This window comes from Phodopus roborovskii, unplaced genomic scaffold (assembly GCF_943737965.1).
Source record: "Phodopus roborovskii unplaced genomic scaffold, PHOROB, whole genome shotgun sequence".
NCBI classification, from domain to species: domain Eukaryota; kingdom Metazoa; phylum Chordata; class Mammalia; order Rodentia; family Cricetidae; genus Phodopus; species Phodopus roborovskii.
The window spans coordinates 19446714-19470249 of record NW_026126588.1 but is presented as its reverse complement, the minus strand read 5'-3'; the positions used below and the strand labels follow the sequence as shown (position 1 = coordinate 19470249).

Genomic DNA, 23536 nt, shown 5'->3' with positions numbered 1-23536 from the left:
CAGGGTCAGGGACAGAGTCAGGGTCAGGGTCAGGGACAGGGTCAGGGTCAGGGACAGGGTCAGGGTCAGGGACAGGATCAGGGTTGGGGTCAGGGACAGGGTCAGAGACAGGGTCAGGGTCAGGATCAGGATCAGGGTCAGGGTCAGGGTCAGGGTCAGGGTCAGGGTCAGGATCAGGGTCAGGGTCAGCGTCAGGTTCAGGGTCAGGGTCAGGGTCAGGGTCAGGGTCAGGATCAGGGTCAGGGTCAGGGACAGGGTCAGGATCAGGGTCGGGGTCAGGGACAGGGTCAGAGACAGGGTCAGAGTCAGGGTCAGGGTCAGGGTCAGGATCAGGGTCAGGGTCAGGGTCAGGGTCAGGGTCAGGGTCAGGATCAGGGTCTGGGTCAGGGACAGGGTCAGGATCAGGGTTGGGGTCAGGGACAGGGTCAGAGACAGGGTCAGGGACAGGGTCAGGGTCTGGGTCAGGGTCAGGGTCAGGATTAGGGTCGGGGACAGGGTCAGGGACAGGATCAGGGTCGGGGTCAGGGACAGGGTCAGAGTCAGGGTCAGGACCAGGGTCAGGGTCAGGATCAGGGTCAGGGTCAGGGTCAGGGTCAGGGTCAGGGTCAGGGTCAGGATCAGGGTCAGGGTCAGGGTCAGGGTCAGAGTCAGGGTCAGGGTCAGGGTCAGGGACAGGGTCAGGGTCAGGGTCAGGGACAGGGTCAGGGTCGGGGTCAGGGTCAGGGACAGGGTCAGGGGCAGGGTCAGGGACAGGGACAGGGGCAGGGTCGGGGTCAGGGACAGGGTCAGGGACAGGGTCAGGGACAGGGACAGGGGCAGGGGCAGGGGCAGGGACAGGGTCGGGGTCAGGGTCGGGGTCAGGGTCAGGGACAGGGTCAGGGACAGGGTCGGGGTCAGGGTCGGGGTCGGGGTCAGGGACAGGGACAGGGTCAGGGTCAGGGTCAGGGACAGGGTCTGGGTCTGGATCAGGGTCAGGGTAAGGGACAGGGTCAGGGACAGGGTCGGGGTCAGGGTCGGGGTCAGGGGCAGGGACAGGGTCAGGGACAGGGTTGGGGTCAGGGGCAGGGACAGGGTCAGGGACAGGGTCAGGGACAGGGTCAGGATCAGGGTCGGGGTCAGGGTCAGGGACAGGGCACAGTCAGGTTCAGTCACTGATTTTTCCCACCTTCCACTCGATGCCGGGAGAGCGAACAAGCCCTTAATGACACACTGAACAAAGGTGGTATAGACCAACGACCATGTGGAGGGCTCAGAGGTACCCAAGCAAGCAGCCAGTTAAGAAACATTCGTGGGGGTTGGGAGGGGAGGGGAACCTCACCAGTGCCTGATCTCCCACACCGAGGGCATAGATGGTGACTTTGAGGTAGCCTCTCACCCCACTGGCGGACTTGCTTTGCTGGCAGAGGCCTAGCCATTTCCTTAGGAGTGTGTGGCCTGGGGAGGCAGAGTCAAAGTGAGAGGCTCACTCTCCTGAAAACAGCCCTAGTTTCCAGGGAAAATGGGCCAGGTAGTGTCTCACATATTCTGGCTCTAATCTAACGGGAGAAAAGGACGGAAGTCCTCTCTGCCACTAAGCAATGATGGTACAAGCCTGCCAACTAGTGCCTCTGGGAAAAAGGGATCCTCTTTCCTCCCTGGCATCCTGATGTTGTGATTGACCAGGCCTGATGCCAGAAATATGGAGGCAAGCAGCTCTCCACCCCTAGGATCCAGTCTCAACCTGGTATCTATGTTATGGCCGCCGGCTCATGGTAAAATTCCCCACTTCAATCGCAGTCTCTTCTAGAATAGTGCCAGCGAGAGCGGGGATGGGTAGGAGGAAGGAGAAACAGAAAGGATACAGCTGGATAGGAAGGAATAGGCTCTCTATAGCATGGTAACGATGACTGGCAATAACTGTCTATTTCAAAATGATAGCGAGGATATTGAACATTCTCAATGCAAAGAAATGATAGCAAGTAGGAGGCTAGCCTGGGTATATAAAATTTTGTCTCAAAAAAAAAAAAATGCCAGTGAATACAGAGACCAAGGGCTGGCCAAGATACTAAGAGTCAGTGACACTGACGGTTCAGCCTTAAAGAAGACATTCTCCCCTTCTCATGTTCCTTCTAAAGGTCAGGAGACATTGTAGAAGGGAGGCAGAGGATGGGGAGGTGGGCTGAGAACTGTGACCCACGTTACGATCATGGACTCACAGCAGCTGTGGTTTACCTGCTCTGAGCCTGTGCAAGGCTGGCCCTGTTAGCCAGCAGTCACGGATCAAGGAGGGGCTCCTGGGTTCCTGTCCTCACTACTGAACTATTGGCTGCTGATAAGCTTTGAGAGATGGGGAACCATTGTCTTTAGCTGTGCACGTACCACTGAGTCCACCGAGCTCCAGTGGATAGCTCTAAACCCACAGTCACACAGATGGCTCTGGTTAAACTCACTGGATCACAAAACTGTGTGTGTGTGTGTGTGTGTGTGTGTGTGTGTGTGTGTGTGTATGTATATGTGATCGAGACAAGAGGGTTGGATAAGAGAATAATCAGCAAGCATTACATGTGTATGAAAATGTCAAAGAACACATTTAATCAATATATATGTATATATATATATGTATATAATTAAAATAAGTATGCTTTAAAAAAGCATGGTATGAGGTATATGCCTGTGATCCCAAGAGGCAGAGGCCAGTTCGTGAGTTCTAGGCTAGTCTGGGCTTCATAGTAAGAGCCAGCCTCAAGAAAAACAACACAAGTTTGAAAAAACAACAAAGCTGTGGTCTTCTGGTCCTGGCTTCACACGTTAGAAATATAGATTAGAGTTTCAATACTGTAACAATTGAGCATTTTACCAACCCCTCACCAGTGTCTTGAACTTTTCAGAGAAAGATGTTATTAGTATAAGTTATGATAAAATATACCATAAAGGAAATATTTCTAAGCATGGAAAGTAACTCATATTCTAGGATATCTTCTCTCCGTTTTCTGGGCTTTCTGGGGGATTCGGACTCCTGGTCTACTTTTTCTCAGAAGGCACACATACTTGTAATAACTGTCACCTACCTGGGGAATGGTAGATAAACCCAATGTCAGTCTGAAAAGATAAGAGTAAACTGAAGATTAGTCATAGGTTGGTTTTGGTTGGTTTTATTTTTATTTTCAGACAGGTTTTTCACTGTGTAGCTCTGGCTGTCCTGGAACTCACTATGTAGACCAGGCTGGCCTTGAACTCACAAGAGATCCGCCTGCCTGTGCTGGGATTAAAGACATCCACTACCATGCCCAATAAGCTTGGATCTTGAATGTCATCCAAAGTACCAGGCCTTAAAGGCTCAGTCTCCAACCTGTTCCTGTGTGGAGGTGGTGGATTGTTTAGGAGATGGACATGGTGGGAGGATTTTAGTTCTCTTCAGTACTCTTTTGAAGATTTGGGCAACCCATTCTCTCCGTTTTATATTTTTTTTCCTGTTTCTCAGCGATATTCTTTTTATATAATGTGCCACCACTAACATCTATAATCCGGAGCAAAGTAAACCCTTTCTCATTTACGTTCATTTCCACAGACATTTGTTTTAGTGAGGGAAAGTTGTGTAGCACAAGCCAACACCAAGATTTGCAATTCCAACTAACCCAGTGGCATATCGGACCAGTGCTTGAGTGTGGGCTTAATCTGGACTCTGTCTTCAGAAAAAAAAAAAAAGGCAGCACCATTGCCCTCTCTATAGAGAAGGCTGCTGAGTTTGAAAGACGTCCCAAAGGCTTAGCGGTTACTAAGTGAGAATGCAGGAAATGTCTAGACTAGCCACTCAAATGATACTGGGGGATGAGGACGGTCACGTGGTAGCTGGCAAAAAGACTATAGCTGCCTTTCCCTCCTCCGAGGAGATGGCATCAGATGGGGCCTGAGGAGCACGCTACGGAGTAAGGGACTGTAAATAGAGCCAGTGCCCAGGTTCCACCAATGAATAACAAGATTCTATACGTAGGCCTGCTGTCAAACTCACTCACCCTTGGATTAGATAGGCAAAACCTCTTAGAGAGGAGGAGGAGGCAGAAACAGCAGCAGCAGCAGCAGCTGGGTTAGAGCACTTTGCCTGCTTACCCAGGCCATGGTTTAATTCCAAGCAACACATACACACACACAGAAACACACACACACACTCACACACACACACAGAAACACACACACAGAGAAACACACACACACACACACACACACACACACACACACACACACGCACACACACACACACGCACGCGGTAAATAAAACTGGGGGCTAGAGAGATGACTCAGTGGTTAAGAGCACTGGCTGCTCTTCCAGAGGACCTGGGGTTCAATTCTCAGCACCCACATGGCAGCTCACAACTGTCTGTAATTCCAGTTCCTGGGGACCCAACACCCATGGCAAAACACCAATGCACATAAAATAAAAATAAATACATTTAAAAATAAATAAGTAAACAAAACTCATCATCTTTAAAAATAAAATTAAAATTATTAGGATTAAATAAAAATACTAAGTTGGGCGTGGTGGTTCTTGTTCTCTTATTGCAGCACCTGGGAAACTGAGGCAGGGGTCTTGCCATGAGTTTGAGGCCAGCCTGAACCACATGTGAGTCCTTGGCCACTTCTTCACTGGGACATTTTTTCCCCCACCCGTCCTCAAAGGCAGCAATCCCTTTCTAGAGTTCTTCAACGCCTAGGGTGACCTTTTCGGGTCCACCAATGAAAGCCTAGATCTGGCCAGTGTCCATAGTGTGTCGTGTTTGGATAAGGATTGTGCTCCATGCTGGGTTATACTTCAACCCTCACAGTGCTCCCGCAGATTGTGTATGTTACTACTACAGTTACTACTGTTGTTATTGTCAGCATCCCACAGCTGAGGAAGCAGAGGCAGAGAGTAACCTGTCTGAGCATCCCTGCCAGGAGTAGATCTGTGTGAAATGCCAAATGCTCTTCCCTAGCGTGGGTCCTGGAGCCCACAGTGGGTCTCCATAAACGCTTCCCCAGCCTCCTCCATCCAGGGCTTACTTGGAATCTTCCAATCTCTGCTTTCGATCTCTTTGCTGCAGAGTCCACCACCTGCAAGGAGTTTCCAGAAAAATCTTATCGTTCAAAATGCCAATTACCCCCACCCTCCATGGGTATCATGTAGCTCAGGCTGGCCTCATATTCACTGGGGAGCCAATAATTGTGCCTGGACCTCTGGGCTTCCAGGGGTCGGCCACCACACCCACCTCACTGAGAGCTGCCTAATGGCCAGGGCTCGCATGCCATTTTTCTTACGGAGTTCATATTTTTAGTTCCATTTTTAATGAGGTTCATATTTTTAGTTCCATTCCATTGATGAAGATATTGGCCAGAAAGATCAATTCACTTGTCCCAGGTCAATATAAAGCAAGCTGTTACAATCGACTCTCTCTAGTACATGTTGTTCTGGTTGTTTCCATTGTGTTTTGTGCCCAAGAACATGAAAACTCCCTGGGGAAGTAGCTACCTAGTTCCCCTCAGCCCTGTGCTTGGCACCGAGAAGGCACTTGATAAACATACATTGGCCATTGTCACTGGCTCCTTCATGATGGAGACTAGAGGATGTCACTCTGGTGACAAGAAAATCAGGCTGCCACGTTCACCTAAGCGCTTAACTCAGGGCCTACCGGTTGGCAATCTCTAACACTGGTTGAATGAATGAATGAATGAATGAATGAATGAGGTATCTGGACCCCCAAGGGGAATGAGAGTATTGGAGATTCTGCTTTGGAGATGGAGGAAGACTGGGCATTGGGACCAAAGTGTTTTATGTGACTGAGGCAGGACAAGAGAATGGCCCCACTTGTTTGGAGACCGGTTTGTTTCCTTACCCGGATTAAGATGTTCTCCTCAAAGAACTTTGCAGGAACCTCGTAAAAATTCTGGAAGAACATCTGGAGCAGAGAGAATCGGGGCTGGGGCAGACAGTTCCTTCTCCTGCTTTACCCACAGGCAGAGTAAACTGAAGGGTTAACACACTATGCTCCTCCCACCGCCAGCCCCTCCCCTCCTCTCCGTGTGTGCCCATTTCAGTGACTCTGCCTGTGACCATCCTCACACTCCTCCCGAGAGGAGTCCTAGCCTCCCAGGGGGTGTTCTGACCCCCCATACAGGGGTTCCCCAGAGAACCTGGCAGTTCAAAACCCAGCTAGCTGCTCCAGGCTGGCTAACTGAGCTCCTTCTAGATTGCCAGCCTACTGCACCCCTTTGCTCTGCATTAGCTAGAACCCCTTCCCCCTGTCCCTCTCCTGCACCATACCCTTCAGCTACAGTTTTGGGGAGGGGAATCAAAATTGCTTCTTGCTTCCAAGTCTTTGAATGAACTTTCTCCAGCCTCTCCATTTTCCTCTGGCAAATTCTTTCCTCGTAAGAAATTCCTTCACAGTCTTTGTTGCCTTCTCTGAGTCCTCCCCACCGTCCTAGCAACAACTGGCCCTTACAGCTTCTGTCTTTACTCATCTAGTCACCAACTAATTTAACAAGCACCTTCGGCTTCTGTGTACGTGATACAACGCTATTGGGCTTTCGCAGTGATGAGAGGTGTATGGACTGGGGTTGCTCTCCTGACAGTGCTTCAGCTTCTGCCTGTCCCACCCTAACTGTTTGCGGGTTCTCATGCCCCTCAAATGCAGAATTCTCTGAATTACCCCATCCCGTCTGTCCAACACTGAGCGTAATGCTTGGTGTTCAGGGAAATACATGTAGCTTGCACAGTCCATTCAGGAAGCAAGTTTGCCAGCTGCTTCCCAGAAAATGCCCAGCTCCTGGCTCTCCTGCCCTGTGTGGCTTGTTCAGCCTACCTCGTTGAAGAAAGGATTGTTTCCTGTCTTGATTCGAGTGAGATGCTGCTGGCCTGCGATGTTTATCTTCACTACTGGCTTGATGTTGTTGCCCAGGAGCTGTCGGGCTTCAAACACTTTCAGCCGAACCTACAGAGGGGACACACCAGCTGGGAGCCAGGAGGAGATGGCGCATGCCTGTAGTCCCAGTGGTGGGAGGTAGTGGCAGGCAGATCTGTGTAAGTTTGAGGCCAGCCTGGTCTATAGAGCAAATTCCAGGACAGCCAGGGCTACAAAGAAAAACCTTGTCTTGAAAAGCCAAAATAAACAAAGCAATATGTAGGCAGCTAGAGTTTCTCCAGAGTGGTCCCTAAAGGACCAGGGCGGTGAGGGCCTGAGGAAGCCCTGCTTTCTACCTTGATCTCGTAGAAGGGAGGGAGGGGGTGGAATGGGGAAAGGGCATAGACTTTCTGCTTTCTCACCTGAAAGTACTGAGGCTTGGAAGCCAGAGCCCTGTGCATGGTGAAGCCGGGCACCATTAGTTTTTGCTGGGTCTCCTTATTTGCAGTTGAGCCCAGGAGCTCTTCATTGCCTAAGGAAAAGGTCCAGGGTTGGCAGTTCAGGGGGCTTTCAGGCCTTCCCCCTTTGATCACTCTGCCTCCCATGACCTACTCCTGACCATAAACGTGACCCTGGTGGGGCATACGTCTTTCCCTGAGCGTGCTCATGGGCCCCTCTCACCCTCCAGGGCAATGCATCCCTGGAGCCTACACTTCATACATGTCCTTCTGGCCCCTTGTCATTAAGATATAAGTCTTATGTCCAGAGATGGGAAATGGAGATGAGGAGGTGAGGGGCTGTACTGGCTAGTTTTTGTCAGCTTAGCACAAACTTAGAATTGTCTGGGAAGAGACCACCTTAATTGAGAGATTGCACCCCCCCCATCAGATTGCCTGTAAGCCAGTCTATGGGGGGGGGTTCCTGATTAATGATTGCTGTGGGAGGGTCCAGCCCGCTATGGGTGGTGTCATCCTGGACAGGTGGTCCTGGGTTGCATAAGAAAACAACCTGAACAAAAACCATGGAGAACAAGCTGGTGTAACTTCCGTGGACCCTTATCTAGTCAGTCTTTTGGTAAGGCTGAAGAGTTGGGTCTCAAAGGTTCCCAAAGAGCACATGTAGATACACTTGGTCTCCCCCCTAGGGAAACACATACCTGTCATCTCAGTTTGCTGGTCATGTATTTGGGCCACCTGTAGGGTGACAGTACACTGCAAAGCAAAGGCAGGGAGTTGGAAGGCAGACCTTGAAATCTTTATAATTTAAAGCAACAGTCTTTCTAGTCTGTCTGGGTTCGCACCTTTCCTCCTGGGGGACATGAGGCTAGCCAAGAGACAGGGCTATGCTGCAGGCATCTGTGCAACGTGTGTGTGTGTGTGTGTGTGTGAGCACACACACGAGTATGCACACGTGCACATACAGACTGGTGAGGAGCTAGCATTGGGTTAAGATGGAAGGGGTTTGGAAAATAATGGAATTCTAATGATGTCAATGGCTGGGTACCCAAGAGGCTGATGAGAAGAGGGAAGTGTGACTCAGGACCTGTTCTGGACCATGGTGCTAACTAAGGTGTCACTGTCATACCCCCACCCCTAGCAATTTTAATGTCTCCTGATGTAGGGAAACCGCCAGTGCCTCCCAACTGACATTCATCCTCCAGGTACTCCTCCGCCGTGCCCCCATCTTCAGACCATCCCTCGGCACTGCCCCCACCCCGCCCCCATCTTCAGACCATCCCTCGGCACTGCCCCCACCCCGCCCCCATCTCAGCCCCCCCCCCCCCCCCCGGCCCCCCCCCCCCCCCGCCCCCATCTTCAGACCATCCCTCGGCACTGCCCCCACCCCACCCCCATCTTCAGACCACCCCGCCACACTGCCCCACCCACCACCTGTCTAAATGACCAGGAAACAGTCTTAGCAGCACACACCACGAGCCCCTTCATCTCTAGCTCCTGCCTTTGTCTTTACCTCCACCCTGTTTCCCGGAGCACACGCAGCCTGCCCTTCCTGAACCTGCTTCCTTCCATGTTCCTGACACTTCCGCTGGGGGACCTGCCTCTCCAGGCCAGTGGGCAAACTCATGTCCTTCCGAGAGACCGAATATATGCATGGATGATGACCACAACACATATAACACAGTGTTCACTGTAGCCACCAGAATCTATTACCTACAGAAAGCAGCTCAGGAGACCAGCCTGGCTTATGTCAGACTTGGAGGAAGCCAGTCTGCCCCTCTCTAACAATAAACCAAGAAGCCAAGCGACAGCCATCAGCCCCACATGGCCGGGATTTGATAAATAACAGGTTGAGAGACGATCGAAATTTCCCTTATTTTGTGTAAGGTATGGAGAGGGGTAACAACAGGAGGGTGGCATGTGTGTACCAGGGAACCAGTGGGTGGCGGTGAGGACAGCCTGTGGGAATCAGGGTGTGCTCCTATCAAGTGGGTGCCGGGTGCTGAACGTAGGTTCTCAGGCTTCCGCATAGGAACAGCTAGGAAAAGCGTATACGAGTTTCTAACCAATCGCTTGGGTGAGCCTGTTTCTAACCAGGCCCTGGGGGAGCCTGTTTCTAACCAGGCCCTGGGTGAGCCTGTTTCTAACCAGGCCCTGGGGGAGCCTGTTTCTAACCAGTCACTTGGTGAGCCTGTTTCTAACCAGTCACTTGGTGAGCCTGTTTCTAACCAGGCCCTGGGGGAGCCTGTTTCTAACCAGGCCCTGGGGGAGCCTGTTTCTAACCAGTCACTGGGTGAGCCTGTTTCTAACCAGGCCCTGGGGGAGCCTGTTTCTAACCAGGCCCTGGGGGAGCCTGTCTTTGGTTTCCCCAGAGCAGCAGCCTACAATTGGGGCACTCCAAAGGAAGCCTTCCCTTTCCTCCACACAAACCTTTCCCATTCAGTCCTGAAGCCCAGTGCCTAGCGCAGTGACTGACTCCAGGGCAGATGCAAGGGTAAATAGATGGATGGCAGGATGGGGAACCAGAAGATAACAGCAGAGCGATGGGCCCTCCCAGGACACGGAGGACTCCTTTGTGGTGGGGCACTTGGCTGCTCCCACAGCATGACATTGAGCCACACCAGCAGCCCATATTCCTCCATTGCCCTGCCCGGGCCATCTGGAGCCTAACTCACATCAGTGGGCTTCATGGAATGGTTGAGAAGGATCAGGTTCTGTATATATAAGACTTTATTCGGTTTTTGCATGAGCTGCTTGAGCAGAACAGTGGCCAGGCCAATGAACCTGGGGGAGGCAAGGAGTAGGTATGAGACTCCCAGCCAGGGTGGAGAGCTCCTCCCGTGTCCCCAGGCTGTGTCCTAGGAATGACTTTCTCCCAGAGTCGGAAGAATCCAGGTAAGCACAGTGGTCAGCGGAGGACTGTGGGGGGTGTCGGTGATGGGCGGGGTCTCTATACTCTGTGGGGAGTTGCTTGGGGGAATCCCTAGAAAACTAGTTGCTCATTGGGTCAAAGAGGGTCACCTTGCCGAGATGGACCAATCAGATTCTATGTTCTGGAAAAGGCCCGTGGTGTGTCATGGCTTCACTCCTACCAGGATGTTAGTCTGGGTTGGGTACTAGAGTTAGGTAGGCTTTGACCAGAAGAGGCTGGAGTTCGGCAGACATTCAAGATATGTGCCTTTAAGACAGAGCTGCTGCTGGTACCCAAATTTGTATCTTAGTCAACCTCATCTCCGGGTCCTGGCACTCCTTTAGTACCACCAGCCATTTTTCTTTACTGTAGCGTGGGCTCTGGTCCTTCATCTGAGTTAGTTATGGCTTAGATATGAGACGTGGCCCACTGTTGCTTCGGCTAGCCAGACCCCTCCTGCCCCTTTCTCCCTCACCTTTCTTTCTTTCTAGAGCCCGCATCACGAAGGATGACTTGCAGGAAGGAGTCATTTTCCAGTGGTTGATTCCAGAGGTGCCAGATTAGGGTCTGTGAGGGGCGGGGAGAAATCATCGTTTTATTTTGAAAGTTGGTGTTTTGAGACAGGGTCTTATCGTGTAACCCTGGCTGGCCTGGAACTCACTAGACTAGTTAGGCCAGGTTGGCCTAGAGCTCAGCCTCAAGAATGCTGGGATTATAGGCATGTGACATCATGAGATGAGACTTTTGCAGCCCTATCAGATCAGAGGCTAACCTAGGCTAAGATACCTCAGAAACCCAGGTGAGATGCCCTGGCAGTCCCCTAGACCTCTGGCACCTGCTTAGTTAGTGCCCAACCCTGCCATTTGCTCTTGGAAGTAGTTCAGCCGTCTTTCAGGAAAGGCATAGTGTGTCTACCTCGTTCCATATGGGGTCATTTCCTTCTTCCACGCGCGTTTTTTTCTTCATATCTGCAAAGAAACCAAGGGCTGGAATGAGTTGGGGGAAGTATTTCGGTGTCTCAGTTTGAGTGGGACCAAGACAGGCAGGCAGGGTACCAAGAGCCATCAAATCTACATTGGCAGCTGTGATGTAGCATCTGTAGTTTCTTTTTCAAGTATTTCAAACGTATCACCATGTGTGATGGATAACCCTGTTTTCATTTCACTTTCTTCCCAGTACATGGTACCCAGAGTCTCAGAGCCCCATGGGGCTGTGACTCATTCTGGCCAATGGAGTATGGGAATGATATTTGCCTTTACCTGCTGAGCCATCTTGCCTGCCCTTAAATATGTTTGACTCGGGTTGGTTAAATTCCCAGATACAGGGCCCACAGATATGGAACGCCAACAGCACTGTGTCTTCTTTTCTTTTGGATCTGATTTTCTCATTCCCTACAAGTTTCTGAAACCTTGTTGGCCTGTACTAGCTTCCATACATTCAACCAGGAGACTACCATCACATTTTCTTTTATTTATTCCCCTCTTTTGTAGCAGTGGGATCAAAACCCAGGGCCTCCCACACGCTAAGCAAGAACTGTGTTGCTGAGCCCAAGCCCAGGCCACGCCTCCATTTGGCTCCCAGATCTGTGATTCCTAAATATACTTAATCTGTCTCATAGATTCTTTTACCCTTTCTCTTCCTCTCCCTTCTTAGATATATGTCCCTTCCGTTATTAAAAAGAAGTGGAGGCAATAAATCTGGCCTCAGTTGCCTCATGGAACTGCTGTGAGGAACACATATATTTGTGAAAAGGCATTGTCAGCTATAAGGCTCATTCAAGTGTAAATGACAGTATTGAGCAGCTACTAGCAAAAGTCATACTAAAGGTTGCCCATATGCTATCTTTTAAACGTCTTGTCATAATTCTATGATGCAGAGCGCGCTCTCTCTCTCTCTCACACACACACATATTCTCTCTTTCTCACATTCTCTTTCTCTGTCTCTCTTTCTCACTGACTCTTTTTTCTTTTTGAGATAGGATCTCAATGTGCAGACTAGGCTAGCCTAAAGCTCGAAATTCTCCTGCCACAGCCTTCCAAGTACTGGGACTATAGGTACGTGAAACCACACTGGATATTTTTCTTTTCCCTTTACTTTATAGCCCAGCCCTAGTTCATGGAAGAAGGTGAGGAAGCATTTGCTTTGCTGTCCCCCCCCACACACCAATACTTATCTGGAAGGGATGAGGCATATAATCAAAATAAAAGAAATAATAACAAAGCCAGGCATTGGTGGCACACACCTTTAATCCCAGCGCTCAGAAGCCAGAGGCAGGCGGAGCTCTGTGAGTGTGAGGCCAGCCTGGTCTACAGAGTTCCAGGACAGGCTCCAAAGCTACACAGAGAAACACTGTCTCACAAAACAAAAAACAAAACAAATAGAAAGGAAAAGGAAAAGAAATAGCAACAATGGAGACGATAGGTTTTGAGACGAGGGACCGCTCCCTGTTTAAGAACACCCGTTGCTCCTGCAGGGTGGAGGGCTCTTTAAGGGCATTGCAAACAGGAGTCTGGCAGGTCTTGCCCTCCTCCTTCCCCTCTCCCACGTTAAAACATCAGATTACATTCCTTCCTTATGTTTGACTAAAACTCCAAGGTCCAGCAATCAAATTTCTTTATTTGGCTACAGTGGCTAACCTGTCCAATCAGAACTTACCAACTCACCCTAGCACAGACTTCCCTTTTTCGCCTAAAAACCACACCTGTTGTCTCTGTCCAATACAGAGGGATCCTCCTCCCCCTCCCTTGCCCCTCTGGGGTAATATATTTCCTTTGAGTGAGAATGTGGTGTCTGGGTGTGTTCATTGCTGATTCCAAGGCCCCTTCACAGAGGACCTGGGTTCAGTTCCCAGCACCCACATGGTGGCTCACAACCATTTATAATTCTAGTGCCAAGGGCTCTAGCAACCTCTTTTGACTCCCATAGGCACCCGGTACACATAAGGTAAACATGCTTGCATGCAGACTAAATAGTCACGCACAGCTGGTGCATACCTATAACCTCAGGATTTAGATTGTGGCTAGCCTGGGCTATAAAACAGGTTATTTATTTTTTAAATTTTGTTTTGTTTTACAAGGCAGGACTTCTCTATGTATCCCTGGCTGTCCTGGAACTTACTTTGTAGATCAGGCTAGCTTTGAACTCACAGAGATCCTCCTGCCTCTGTCTCCAGAGTGCTGGGATTTGTGCGCCACCACCTGGCTATAAAACAAGTTGTAACTCAAGCCAGCCAGGGCTATACAGTGAGACTTAACAAACACACCAATAGTTGTATCCATTAAAAACAAACAAACAAACAACAACAACAATAACAACAAAAACCTGGCTGGGTTTTTAACTGTGTTGGGGGATCAAACCCAGGACCTGATATGCTAGGGGCTTGACAGAAGTTTGTGAAGTAATCAGTCTACCTTCTTGTGTGTCACAGGGGACATCTTTCATGTAGTAGGATGTGAGTGAGTCTTCCCTGAGTGTGTGATGCCTAGCAGGGCTCCTGGTAGCCTTTTGGGACCAGTTCTCACCTCTGAAGTAGACAGTTACACAGGGTTTGGGTGGGGGACTGAGAGGTGGGCTAATCTTAGCCGACTCCACGACAAGCCTTAGCATCTTGAACAACTGCTTTCTCCCCCTCCTTCTCTCCACTGTGACTCGGCTTCCTCCCTAGAGCTCCTCGGTCCCAGGTTCACTGGGGGAGTGGAGCTTAGCAACAGAGGTGCATCACAGAGGTAAGTGGTTCTTGGTTCCGGAGAGATTCTCCAGAAGAGGTGACTGGCATGTGACAGAGTATGGATAAAACAAGTGGCTGGAGATGACTAGGCCTGTGCAAACAAGAGGACCCAGCTGCTTGGGAGATTCTTTTCCTCTATTGCTGTCTTTTTTGTGTTCAACATCAGGCACAGAATTCTCTTTTGTCTGGAATGAATTATTGGCAAAGGCATGCAATGTAGATGAGAAAAGAAGTGATATATATATATATATATATATATATATATATATACAGGAAAACCAATGGGGCTTCAGGGGAAGTAAAAAATTTGGCCTCTTTTGTCTTTGATTTTTTTTTTGGGGGGGGAACAGGGTCTCATGTAGCCAAGGCTGACCCTGAACTTACTGTGTAGCTGAAGCTATTCTTGAACCTCTGATCCTCTAGCTTCTGAGGTGATGGATATTTTTGCTAATAATAATAATTAATGCTAAGAAAGCTACTTCGTATAAAGACATACTATAAAATGGCAGAAGTGTTTTCAGCAATGATTGGACATTCTGTCTTAACCCCAAGCTAAAATTCATTTGATGATTGTTTTATGAAGCTTAAGTCAGCCATTCAAACAGCAATTTCTAAAAACCAAGCATTCTACCACAATCCAAAGATAACAGTACTTTGATACACGCTGAAGAAAGATAGGAAAATACTGAGAGCCTTTGTTTTTTCATAATGAAACTATCGGGTTGCAGTAAGAACAAAAAAAACTTTATGTCTACAGGAAAAAACAAACACATTGCCATTCATAACATACAATAATAGTCTAAAGTCTGAGCCGAGGGGTTTTAGGTAGAGTTTGTTGGTGTTGCAGCTAGATGGCATGAGCTGCGCTAAAGTATGCGTGTCGTGTGCTCAGGACCAAGGCCGCAGTGATACTGAGGATGTAACACATCACAAGCTGCCAGATATGCTGCTTGAATTAACTTTAGGTCATTGCTCATTTAGAAATTTAGAAGCCTCTTGCGATTGCCTAATTTTCCTGGCCCTCTGCCCTTCAGTTCTTCAAACCCAAAACGGACACCCTGTTCTAAACCGGGATGTGGTGGCTCATGTGTGGTGGCTCATGCTGTTAATTCTAGTGCTGGGGAGTCAGAGGCAGGCAGGTCTCTGTGAGTTCGAGGCCAGCCTGGTCTACAGAACTAGTTCCAGGGCTACACAGAGAGAAATACCAGCACTTGAAAGGTAGAGAAGCAGAAGGATCAAACATTCAAGGTCATCCCTGACTTGTGTAGCTAGTTTGAGCGGAGCCTGAGATACATGGGACCCTGCCTAACCACTCCCTCCATTAAGAAATAAATAAGTGAACAGCCAAAGACGCTGAGTTCCAAAGCATGGGGGTGGGTGGGGTAGATCATGGTAAATGCCATCAAGAAATCAATTCGGGGTCTTGGCAGGTGGCTGAAATAACCCACTGCGTTCCCAGGGGTAGGTGTTTGTGCCTTTAGAGATGGGGCAAGGCTATGAAGCCTTGCCTGCTGCTCCAGCATGTGGGCCAGGCCGTTAGATGTTGAACCTAACATTCCACCTCTCCCTCATTCCAGTCTGAACTCTGCAACTTCCCTGTATTCCTTAAACTCCGCAGAGCTCTAGAGTTGATTCCAAAACTCTGCCAAGCTTTTCCTCTCCCCCTCTCGGGTTTGTTTTGAAGTGCAGCTCAGATTGTCCTGGAATTCACCATTGATCCTCTGCTCTCAGCCTCTCCTGCATCCTAGAATTATAAGGATGCACCATCACCGCGCTTGACTGAAGGTAACCCCCATCCTCCTACGGAAAACCGAGCTCTGTAGGCAAAGGAACAAAGGTGGGGACAGTGAGCACTTGATTGTCTCAACTTTATTTATTTATTTACTTACTTACTATTTATTTATCTATCTCCTTCGAGACATAGTTTGTCTCTGTAACAGTCCTGGCTGTCCTGGTACTCTCTGGCCTCGAACTCGCTGAGATCAGCCTGCCTCTGCCTCCCAAGTGCTGTGATTGCAGGCGTGCGCCACCCCCCGCCCGGCGACTGTCTGGCCCTTCGCCCTCGCTTCCTGGTACAGAAAACACAGACGGAGGACAGGACGTCTGTGCCTCCGAGTTGTGCGCCCCCGCCTGTGCGGCGCTACCCACGGGGCCAGCCGAGTCGCGGGAGCGGATCCGCCCCGGGCTTTGCCGCTCACCGCCGCGCCGTTCCCCCGGGCGGCGATCCGATCGATCCACTTCCGCGCTTTCGCCCGAGCCCAGCGCGGAGGCGGTAGGGCGCACGCGCGCTGGGATCCGGCTCGGGCGAGCGCGCGGCCGACGACTGCTGGTGAGACGCGGGCCTGGCCCGGCGCGGGTGGCGGCCCGTGGGGTTCGAGGCGGCGGGCGGCGGTTCTGCGAGGCCCTCGGGGCTCCGCGGGCATGCGGGGGGCCGCGATTAGAGCCGCGGGCCCGGGCCGAGCCGGGCCGGGCCGGGCGCGGGAGGCCGAGCGGCGCTGGGGCGGCCGGGGCGCGGGGCCGGGAAGGGCCCGGGAGGCGGGGCCGGCGGCTCCTCCTCGTCACGAACTCGGGATGACCTTGGCCCGGTGGCCGGGTCCCCGAGCCGCCCGGGCGGGCCGCTCTGAGGTTTTGCGGCTCCGAGGCGGGAACCTCCCGGAGGAGCGGGCGGTTTGCCGGGCGCCTCGCTGTGCGAGGGCGGAGGAAGGATGGCCTCCCGGGCCCCGTCCCGGCTCGGGCAGAGGCCCGGCCCCCGCTCTTTATCTTTTGTGAACTCCGCGGTAACGTGAGGTCGGTGCAAAACTTTGGAACGTGACCCCAGGAGACACCACCCCCACCCCGACCTCAGCCCAAAGCGCTGGCGCCTAGAGCCCCGGGCAGCAGTCAGCTTCCTGGACGCCCGCGGTGCCCCGCGGTTGTTCCAAGGATGCCCGAGCCCCACGGGCCCTGACCAAGTCCTCTTTAGGGCTTGGGAAGTAGGGACCGCCTGGCTTTTGAAAGAATTCGTGCTTATGATTGCTCTTGTTTGCAAAAAAAAAAAAAAAAGGCCTTTGCCACCCAGGAAGGAAATTGCATAGCAGATTTAAGTCTTTTTATTTTGCGCCCTCTCTCTGTCTCTCTCTAATTTGAGACAGGAACAGTATAGACCAGGCTGTCCTCGAATTCATGGAGACCCGTGTGCCTGTGCCTTCCCAGTTATGAGACTAAAGGTCTTTGTAACCGTGGAGTCGGTTTATACTTGCGTAATTGTGGATTTTGTATAGCACCGGTACCTTTTTGGCGGTGGAGTGGGAACTCACCTCGGTGAGCAAAGTGCACAGTCGATGCTAAGAATGATAGGCATGAAAGTGTATTTTGATAGTGTGAATTGGGAGAGATTGAAAGTATTGAACTGACAAACCACGTTTCACTGCAGGTGACTAGTATGCAGATACTCACACCCTGACCTGACAGCCAGACTACTGACATGGCCCACCGGGGTGGGGAGAGGGACTTCCAGACTTCAGCTCGGCGGATGGGTACCTCCCTGCTCTTCCAGCTCTCAGTGCACGAGCGGGAGCTGGACCTCGTCTTTTTGGATCATAGCTATGCTAAACCATGGAGTGCCCACCCAGATGCCAGTAGTGCCCGCCCCACCCGCTTGCTCTTTGTAACTCCCCGTCGGCAGCAGGAGAATACTATGTGAGTTTGAGAATACCATGTGAGTTTGGGTTTCCTTCTTAAGGGCTACTTCTGCCTAACGCTGGCAGTGATCGTGTGGTGGGGTTCAGAGAGGTGTTCTTGGGAGTGATTGGACGGACGGACGGATGGGGAGGTGCTTGACTGGAGATCTTGGGTGAGCAGCGTAAGCATATCAGGCAGCAAGTGCGGACATCTTCACAGACATCTCCAAATGTGCATTAGAAAAGGAAGATATGCACATGAAAACACAGCCTAGTCCACTTAGTTAAGTGTCATGGAGCTTGTGTGGAAAGAGAAAGCAGGAATGTCTTTGTCACTTTACTGGAGCATCTGATTTGCTTACAGTGGCTACAATCGATCATTCCCTTCCCCAGGCTTCAGTGCACAAATCAGATTCGGAGGGAGTTCCCAAAACATTGAGTTCAGTCTTACCTCCTTACAGAAAGCCACCTGTGGGTTAATCTAAACCTTCCTAAGTCTCATTATATTCCCAGCCACCCTACCTTAGAGGGTAAGAACATTTCAAAAATTTACTATATGTTAAGTGATTTGGTTACATTTGTTTGACCTAACTAATTAATTATTTTGAACTTTGTGATTTCACCCATATCAGGATTTATTGAAATGCTCTGGTCTGATCAGTACAGATTTTTGGATAAGAGATTTCTGTGTTTGTTTTTTATTTTGTCTTTCTGTTTAATCTTTCCTCAAGCACAGGGTGGTTGTGTGTGTGTGTGTGTGTTTTGTTTAGTTTTTTTGGTGGGGTAGTGGGTTCTTTACATGCACACACACCCTTTAAGTATTAATGAGTTAGAGGGACCGTTGTGTGTTTTTAAGCAAGTGTGGAATGTTGGATGTTTTTGTTGCTTTGTTAGAGTTTTGAAGTCTGTTTGTGCACACACACCGCAGCCCCTTCCCCTCCCCAGACAGTAGTACAGCTGAAATTGATTTTGAACTCTAACCCTCTTAGGTGCTAGGATAATAGGTACATGCCACCTTGATTAGTTTGTTTTCTTTTGGGACAGAGTATTACTCTACCCCTGGTTAGCCTGGGACTGGCTGTGTGGCAGCAAATTCTTTTTCCTGTTTCTGCCTCCCAGGCTTTAAGATTGCAGCCATAGGTATGGCTTAGAAGAGTGGTTTGTTTGAAATCCTAGAACTCTGTGTAGATAGGCTGATTCACAGAGATCCACCTGCCTCTGCTTCTCAATTACTAGCCTTAAAGACCTGTACTGCTACACCACTACCCAGCTCAGAAGACTGTTTTTGTTTTGTTTTGATTTCCTAATGATAGTAACATTTTTGTTGACTTTCATTTTGGGCAGGGAACATTCTAATATAATCCTGATGCCTCTGGCCTGGGGCATAACTAAAAGTCTCCTTTACATAGAATTTGAAATTTTTTTTAAAAAACTGAATCAAACTTCTTTCTTACATTAAAACTCATGTATTTGTATCTCATAGTATTTTTGTTTTGTTTTTCTTTTTTCTTTTTTTTTTTCGAGACAGGGTTTCTCTGTATTGTTTTCGAGCCTGTCCTGGCACTCACTGTGTAGATCAGGCTGACCTCAAACTCACAGATATCAGCCTGCCTCTGCCTCCCAAGTGCTGGGACTGAAGGCGTGTGCCACCAACGCCCGGCTCTCATGGCATTTTCTTAAAAAGAAGGTCAGTGAATGGGAACTGAATTACTTTATTGGACGATTTATTTTGTTTTTGATTGTGTTTATGAATGGGCATGTGCATTGAGTGCCAGTGTCCTCACAGGTATCAGATCCCCTTGGAGCTGGAGTTGCAGGCAGTTGTGAGTCATCCCACGTGGGTGCTGAGAATTAAGTCTGGACCCTCTGCAAGAGTATCAAGCACTTAATTGCTGACCCATCTCTCCACCAGCTCTGAGGAATGGACTTTTTTTTTCCTTCTCAAGTCAAGGTTTCTCTGTGTAGCCTGGACTGTCCTGGCACTTGCTCTGTAGACCAGGCTGACCTCAAACTTAGAAATCAACCTGTTTCTGCTCCCTGAGTTCTGGGAATAAAGGTGTGCACCACTATGCTGGGCAAGGACTGAATTTTTAATCCTATTTCATTTTAGTAAGTTTAGGTAGCCACATATGGCTTATAGCTTCTGCATTTGGACAACATGCCTAGGCAGCCAGCTATTTGCTTGTGGATATATTGTCTGTCTGTCTCTCTCTCTATACACACATACATCTGTTTGTTAGTTTTTGTATAGCTGCGTTTTGAAAGGTTTTGGAGCCAGGTGTGGTGACGCATGCCCATAACCCCAGCACTTGGTGAGGCCAAGGTGAGAGGAGGGTTAAGAGATTGAGGCTAGGCAGAAGCTGGAGAGACATGGGTCAGCAGGTAAGGTCACATACTGTTCTTGCAGAGGACCTATGTCAGATGTCTCTGGCCTGTGGACATGAGCTCACATGCACATACCCACATAGATGCCTACACTAAACCTGGTTTAAAAAATCTTAAGTAAAACAACAACCAAGTTCAAGGCTAGCCTGGGCAACATAGTCAATTCCCACTGCTTTCAAAGAAAAACCAAAGTCACTAAAGGTGTAATGACCTTGCATTTCCCAGGCACATACCAGGAGAGAGGAGAGCTAGATGAGTGTGGGGAAGATGACTGTAGATAAAAATTTTCTTGTGGATGTGATGAGTTTATTAATCATTTAAAGCTAATTGTGTTCAATAGACAGATAAATATATATATATATATATATATATACACATATACACACACACATACACATATATAATTTGGTAACCAGACGGTGGTTAAGCACTTGTGCTGTGTGAAGTGTGTATGGCTATTTCCTCAACTATTTACAGCGAATCAGACGTTCCAATAGATGTGGAGACGGTCACGGCAATTCCTGTACCACTCTATGACAACCAGAAGGCACGGAGTGTGATGAATGAGTGTGAACGGCACGTTATCTTCGCCAGGACAGATGCAGATGCTCCTCCTCCCCCGGAAGACTGGGAAGAGCATGTCAACAGGTAGGCTGTCCCTTGATAGTTAGTGCCTTGTCATTCTTTGATATCGGTTTCCTTGAAACGTTTACTAGAGTTTGTTTCATCTGTAGCTGTGTAAATGGGGATATTCTCCTCATTCTGCATTGCATCTCAGCTGCCTTACTCACTGACCCTACTCTAGCACAGCACATTGACTGGCATGCTTAGTGATAGATATCTATAGTTGCACCATCTTGAAAAGGATTAGACAGGAGGAGGACTTGCACTTAAGAATTTAAGACATGTCTGGACAGCGTAGTGAAGCCTTAAGTATAAGTAGGGGTTGCAGATGTAACAGAGTGGTAAAACGTTTTCCTGGTAGGATGGGGGTCTGTGGGGGGGGGCATGGGAGAATGGAAGGGAGAGGGAGCTGGGATTGATAACATAAAATAAGATTTTTCTAATTTAAATAAATTTATTTTCCTGGCACGTATGAGGCCCCAGCACCACAAAATCATACAATTTGTTGGATATAAGGGTGACTAACTCTGTAGATTATGCAATGTAAGAGCCACCCAAACTACCTAAAAACTAAATTTATGTTTGTAAGGTTTGCATTTATATGATCTACAGTAGACTAATGTTTTAGAGTCATGTATAAAGCTAATATGCTTGAATTGCTTTAAAATACAGTTTTTTTGAGGTTGGGGATATAATTCCATGACAATTTAATTTAAAAAATGGTGAGAGGGGCTAGAGAGATGATTCTCTCTCTCCAGAGGACCATATGTTGGGCCTCTCACAACTGCCTGTAATCCCAGCTGCAAGGGGATGCCTCTGGCCTGCTTGAACACCTGCATGCACATGTATGAGCTCACCTTTCATCCCAGTACTTGTGAGGCAGAGGCAGGTGATCTCAGTGAGTTCAAGGTCAGCCTGAAAAGTCTGAGAAGACACTGTATTCTCTAGGGGTAGATGCATGAGAATCTTTACAGGAGAAAGATGGGCACACCAAGTAATGAGGGTGCCCCTTCTCCTGCTGGGTGCTGTGTTTGCCTTGTCTTTCTCTAGTCTCAGAGGGAACTTCCTCTATTAGGACCCTGCTGCACACTCTGAAATAAACTGTTACTGTGTTTGGTGTCTGGTAAGATTTGGGAGATGATCTATTAGCAACAGACTTTAAGCGATCTTTGGTTAGGTCACTTTTGCAGGTAGCTGATTTCATTATTTGTTAGCACTTACTAACTTAACTCAAAGGTCATCATTTTCTGTAGCTTGTTTGGAAGTTTGCAGTAGCCTTTGCTGTGATTATAGTCATCTTATTGCCTTCTAGCCCTTGATTGTTAAATTGCTGCTTCCTTTCTTCCTGTATAAGTCGTGTAAAATTACAGTTTCCCACACTGAGAACTCCATGGACAGCTCTAGAATCTTGATTTTTATCTTCAGAGACACTACTGATTGACTTGTATTTGCAGTCAGAAGCTTCCCTTGTTTGTTAGGGCTCTTTTCTCTGATTCTTAATTATTCAGTAGAAACTTTGCACAGATTATTTTGTGCATAGGAAACAAAATCTGCTACCACCACCTAATCCTAGTTTTCTATGATGTTAGCTGATATTTTATGAAATGGTCTCGATCTCTGCTTGATTTAATTGTCTAGATCAGGCAGGGGTTGTCAAACTGACCCATATGCCAAATTTGGTCCATTGTTTGCTTTTGTGTGCCTTAAGAGTAGTTTTTATGTTTTTCAGGGTTGGAGAAAGATATTTCATTGACACAAATTTTAATTTCAGTGTCTACAATGAATGATTATTGAAATATAGCTATGCCCATTCATTTGATATTGTCCATGGCTGCCTTTGCACTAAAACAAGAGTTATATAGTTGTGTCAAGGACCATATGGTCTGTAATCCCTCATATGTTTACAATCTAGTTTCCTATCCAAGGAGTTTGCTGGCTGGATCTGGGTCATGTTTTTGTGTCTGTGTGTCACAATCTTATAACTTGGAGAATTATTGGAAATTCTGTTTGGTGGCAAAGTAATATAGTCCTGAAGATGCTGGACCAGGTCCCCCACCCCCACCCCATACCTGTTCATCAGATGGAAAGTTGCATTAGATGTATTTGCTCAGGAGAGTTTTAAGATTTCTAACAGTTTTGTTTTGTTTTTTAATCTAGTACTGGGCCACTGGAGACATGGCTCAGCGGTTGAGAGCATTTGCTGTTCTTAGAGAAGGCCAGAGTTGTGTTTCCAGCGCTCATATGGTGGCTTACAAACCATCCTAACTCTGTTTTCAGGGGATTCAGTGCCCTTTTCTGTCCTCCAAGTCCTTTAGACATTTTTGCCTTGAATCAGTCTCCCCTGGAACAGAATCAGGAAATTAATAATACCTTTGAAAAGTCTGCGTTTGCCTGGCTTTGTGGCATATGTCTATAATCCCAGCCTTTTTAGAAACAGATAGGAGGATCCAAATTTGAGACTATCAAGAGTTACATAATGGGACCTTGTTGCTTTTTAAAAAAAAAAAAAAAGGAAAAGAAGAATCAGATTTTCTAGGACCATCATGCTGTTTTTGCTTGCTTTAACTAGGATGAGCCTGATGTCCGCATTATCATTCAGGTTGGTTAGACCAAGGAAAACAGAAGACTATCTGATCTCATCTATGAAAGAAAGAAAATGAATTTCTTGCATTCTTGAAAATTAAATAGACTTAGGCCCAAAGGGAGGGGGCAGCCGACTCAGTTGACTCACCACAGTCCTGTCAGCTCCCTGACTGCTTAGGCTTGTATTTAAAATTTGGTCTCCTGTTTTTGAATTTTTCCTTAATTATATCTTTAGCATGCTCTTTATCTTAATCTTGGGTTAGATCTTTTTTTCCCCCTGCCCATTTACTTTTTTCGCCTCCCACGAAGCTGATAGAATCCATAGAACATGTTTCAGT

The 23536-nt window shown here is 48.5% G+C and overlaps 2 protein-coding genes across 6 annotated transcripts in view; one reads left to right on the top strand and one right to left on the bottom strand.

Annotated features, from left to right (window-relative positions):
- Positions 1 to 13842, bottom strand: part of Fer1l5 (fer-1 like family member 5) — a 47256-nt gene extending 33414 nt beyond the window's left edge. Inside the window, exons 1-11 of the mRNA XM_051204279.1 lie at positions 13742 to 13842; positions 11136 to 11188; positions 10696 to 10787; positions 9985 to 10093; positions 8011 to 8065; positions 7277 to 7386; positions 6816 to 6944; positions 5847 to 5909; positions 5017 to 5067; positions 3048 to 3078; positions 1319 to 1434 (exon numbers count right to left, since the gene is read on the bottom strand). Of these exons, the coding sequence (XP_051060236.1) occupies positions 1319 to 1434; positions 3048 to 3078; positions 5017 to 5067; positions 5847 to 5909; positions 6816 to 6944; positions 7277 to 7386; positions 8011 to 8065; positions 9985 to 10093; positions 10696 to 10787; positions 11136 to 11188; positions 13742 to 13826 (894 nt within the window). The 5' untranslated portion in view covers positions 13827 to 13842. The remainder of the gene's footprint in view (positions 1 to 1318; positions 1435 to 3047; positions 3079 to 5016; positions 5068 to 5846; positions 5910 to 6815; positions 6945 to 7276; positions 7387 to 8010; positions 8066 to 9984; positions 10094 to 10695; positions 10788 to 11135; positions 11189 to 13741) is intronic.
- A 2382-nt stretch (positions 13843 to 16224) lies between these two features.
- Kansl3 (KAT8 regulatory NSL complex subunit 3) overlaps positions 16225 to 23536 on the top strand; it is a 35120-nt gene continuing 27808 nt past the window's right edge. For 2 of the 5 annotated variants that reach the window (XM_051204270.1, XM_051204269.1), the window contains exons 1-3: positions 16225 to 16276; positions 17360 to 17625; positions 20469 to 20639. In XM_051204270.1, the coding sequence (XP_051060227.1) occupies positions 17411 to 17625; positions 20469 to 20639 (386 nt within the window). In that variant the 5' untranslated portion in view covers positions 16225 to 16276; positions 17360 to 17410. Of the gene's footprint in view, positions 16277 to 17359; positions 17645 to 20468; positions 20640 to 23536 lie in introns of those variants that run through there. The other 3 variants (XM_051204274.1, XM_051204273.1, XM_051204272.1) reach the window with 3 other exon arrangements.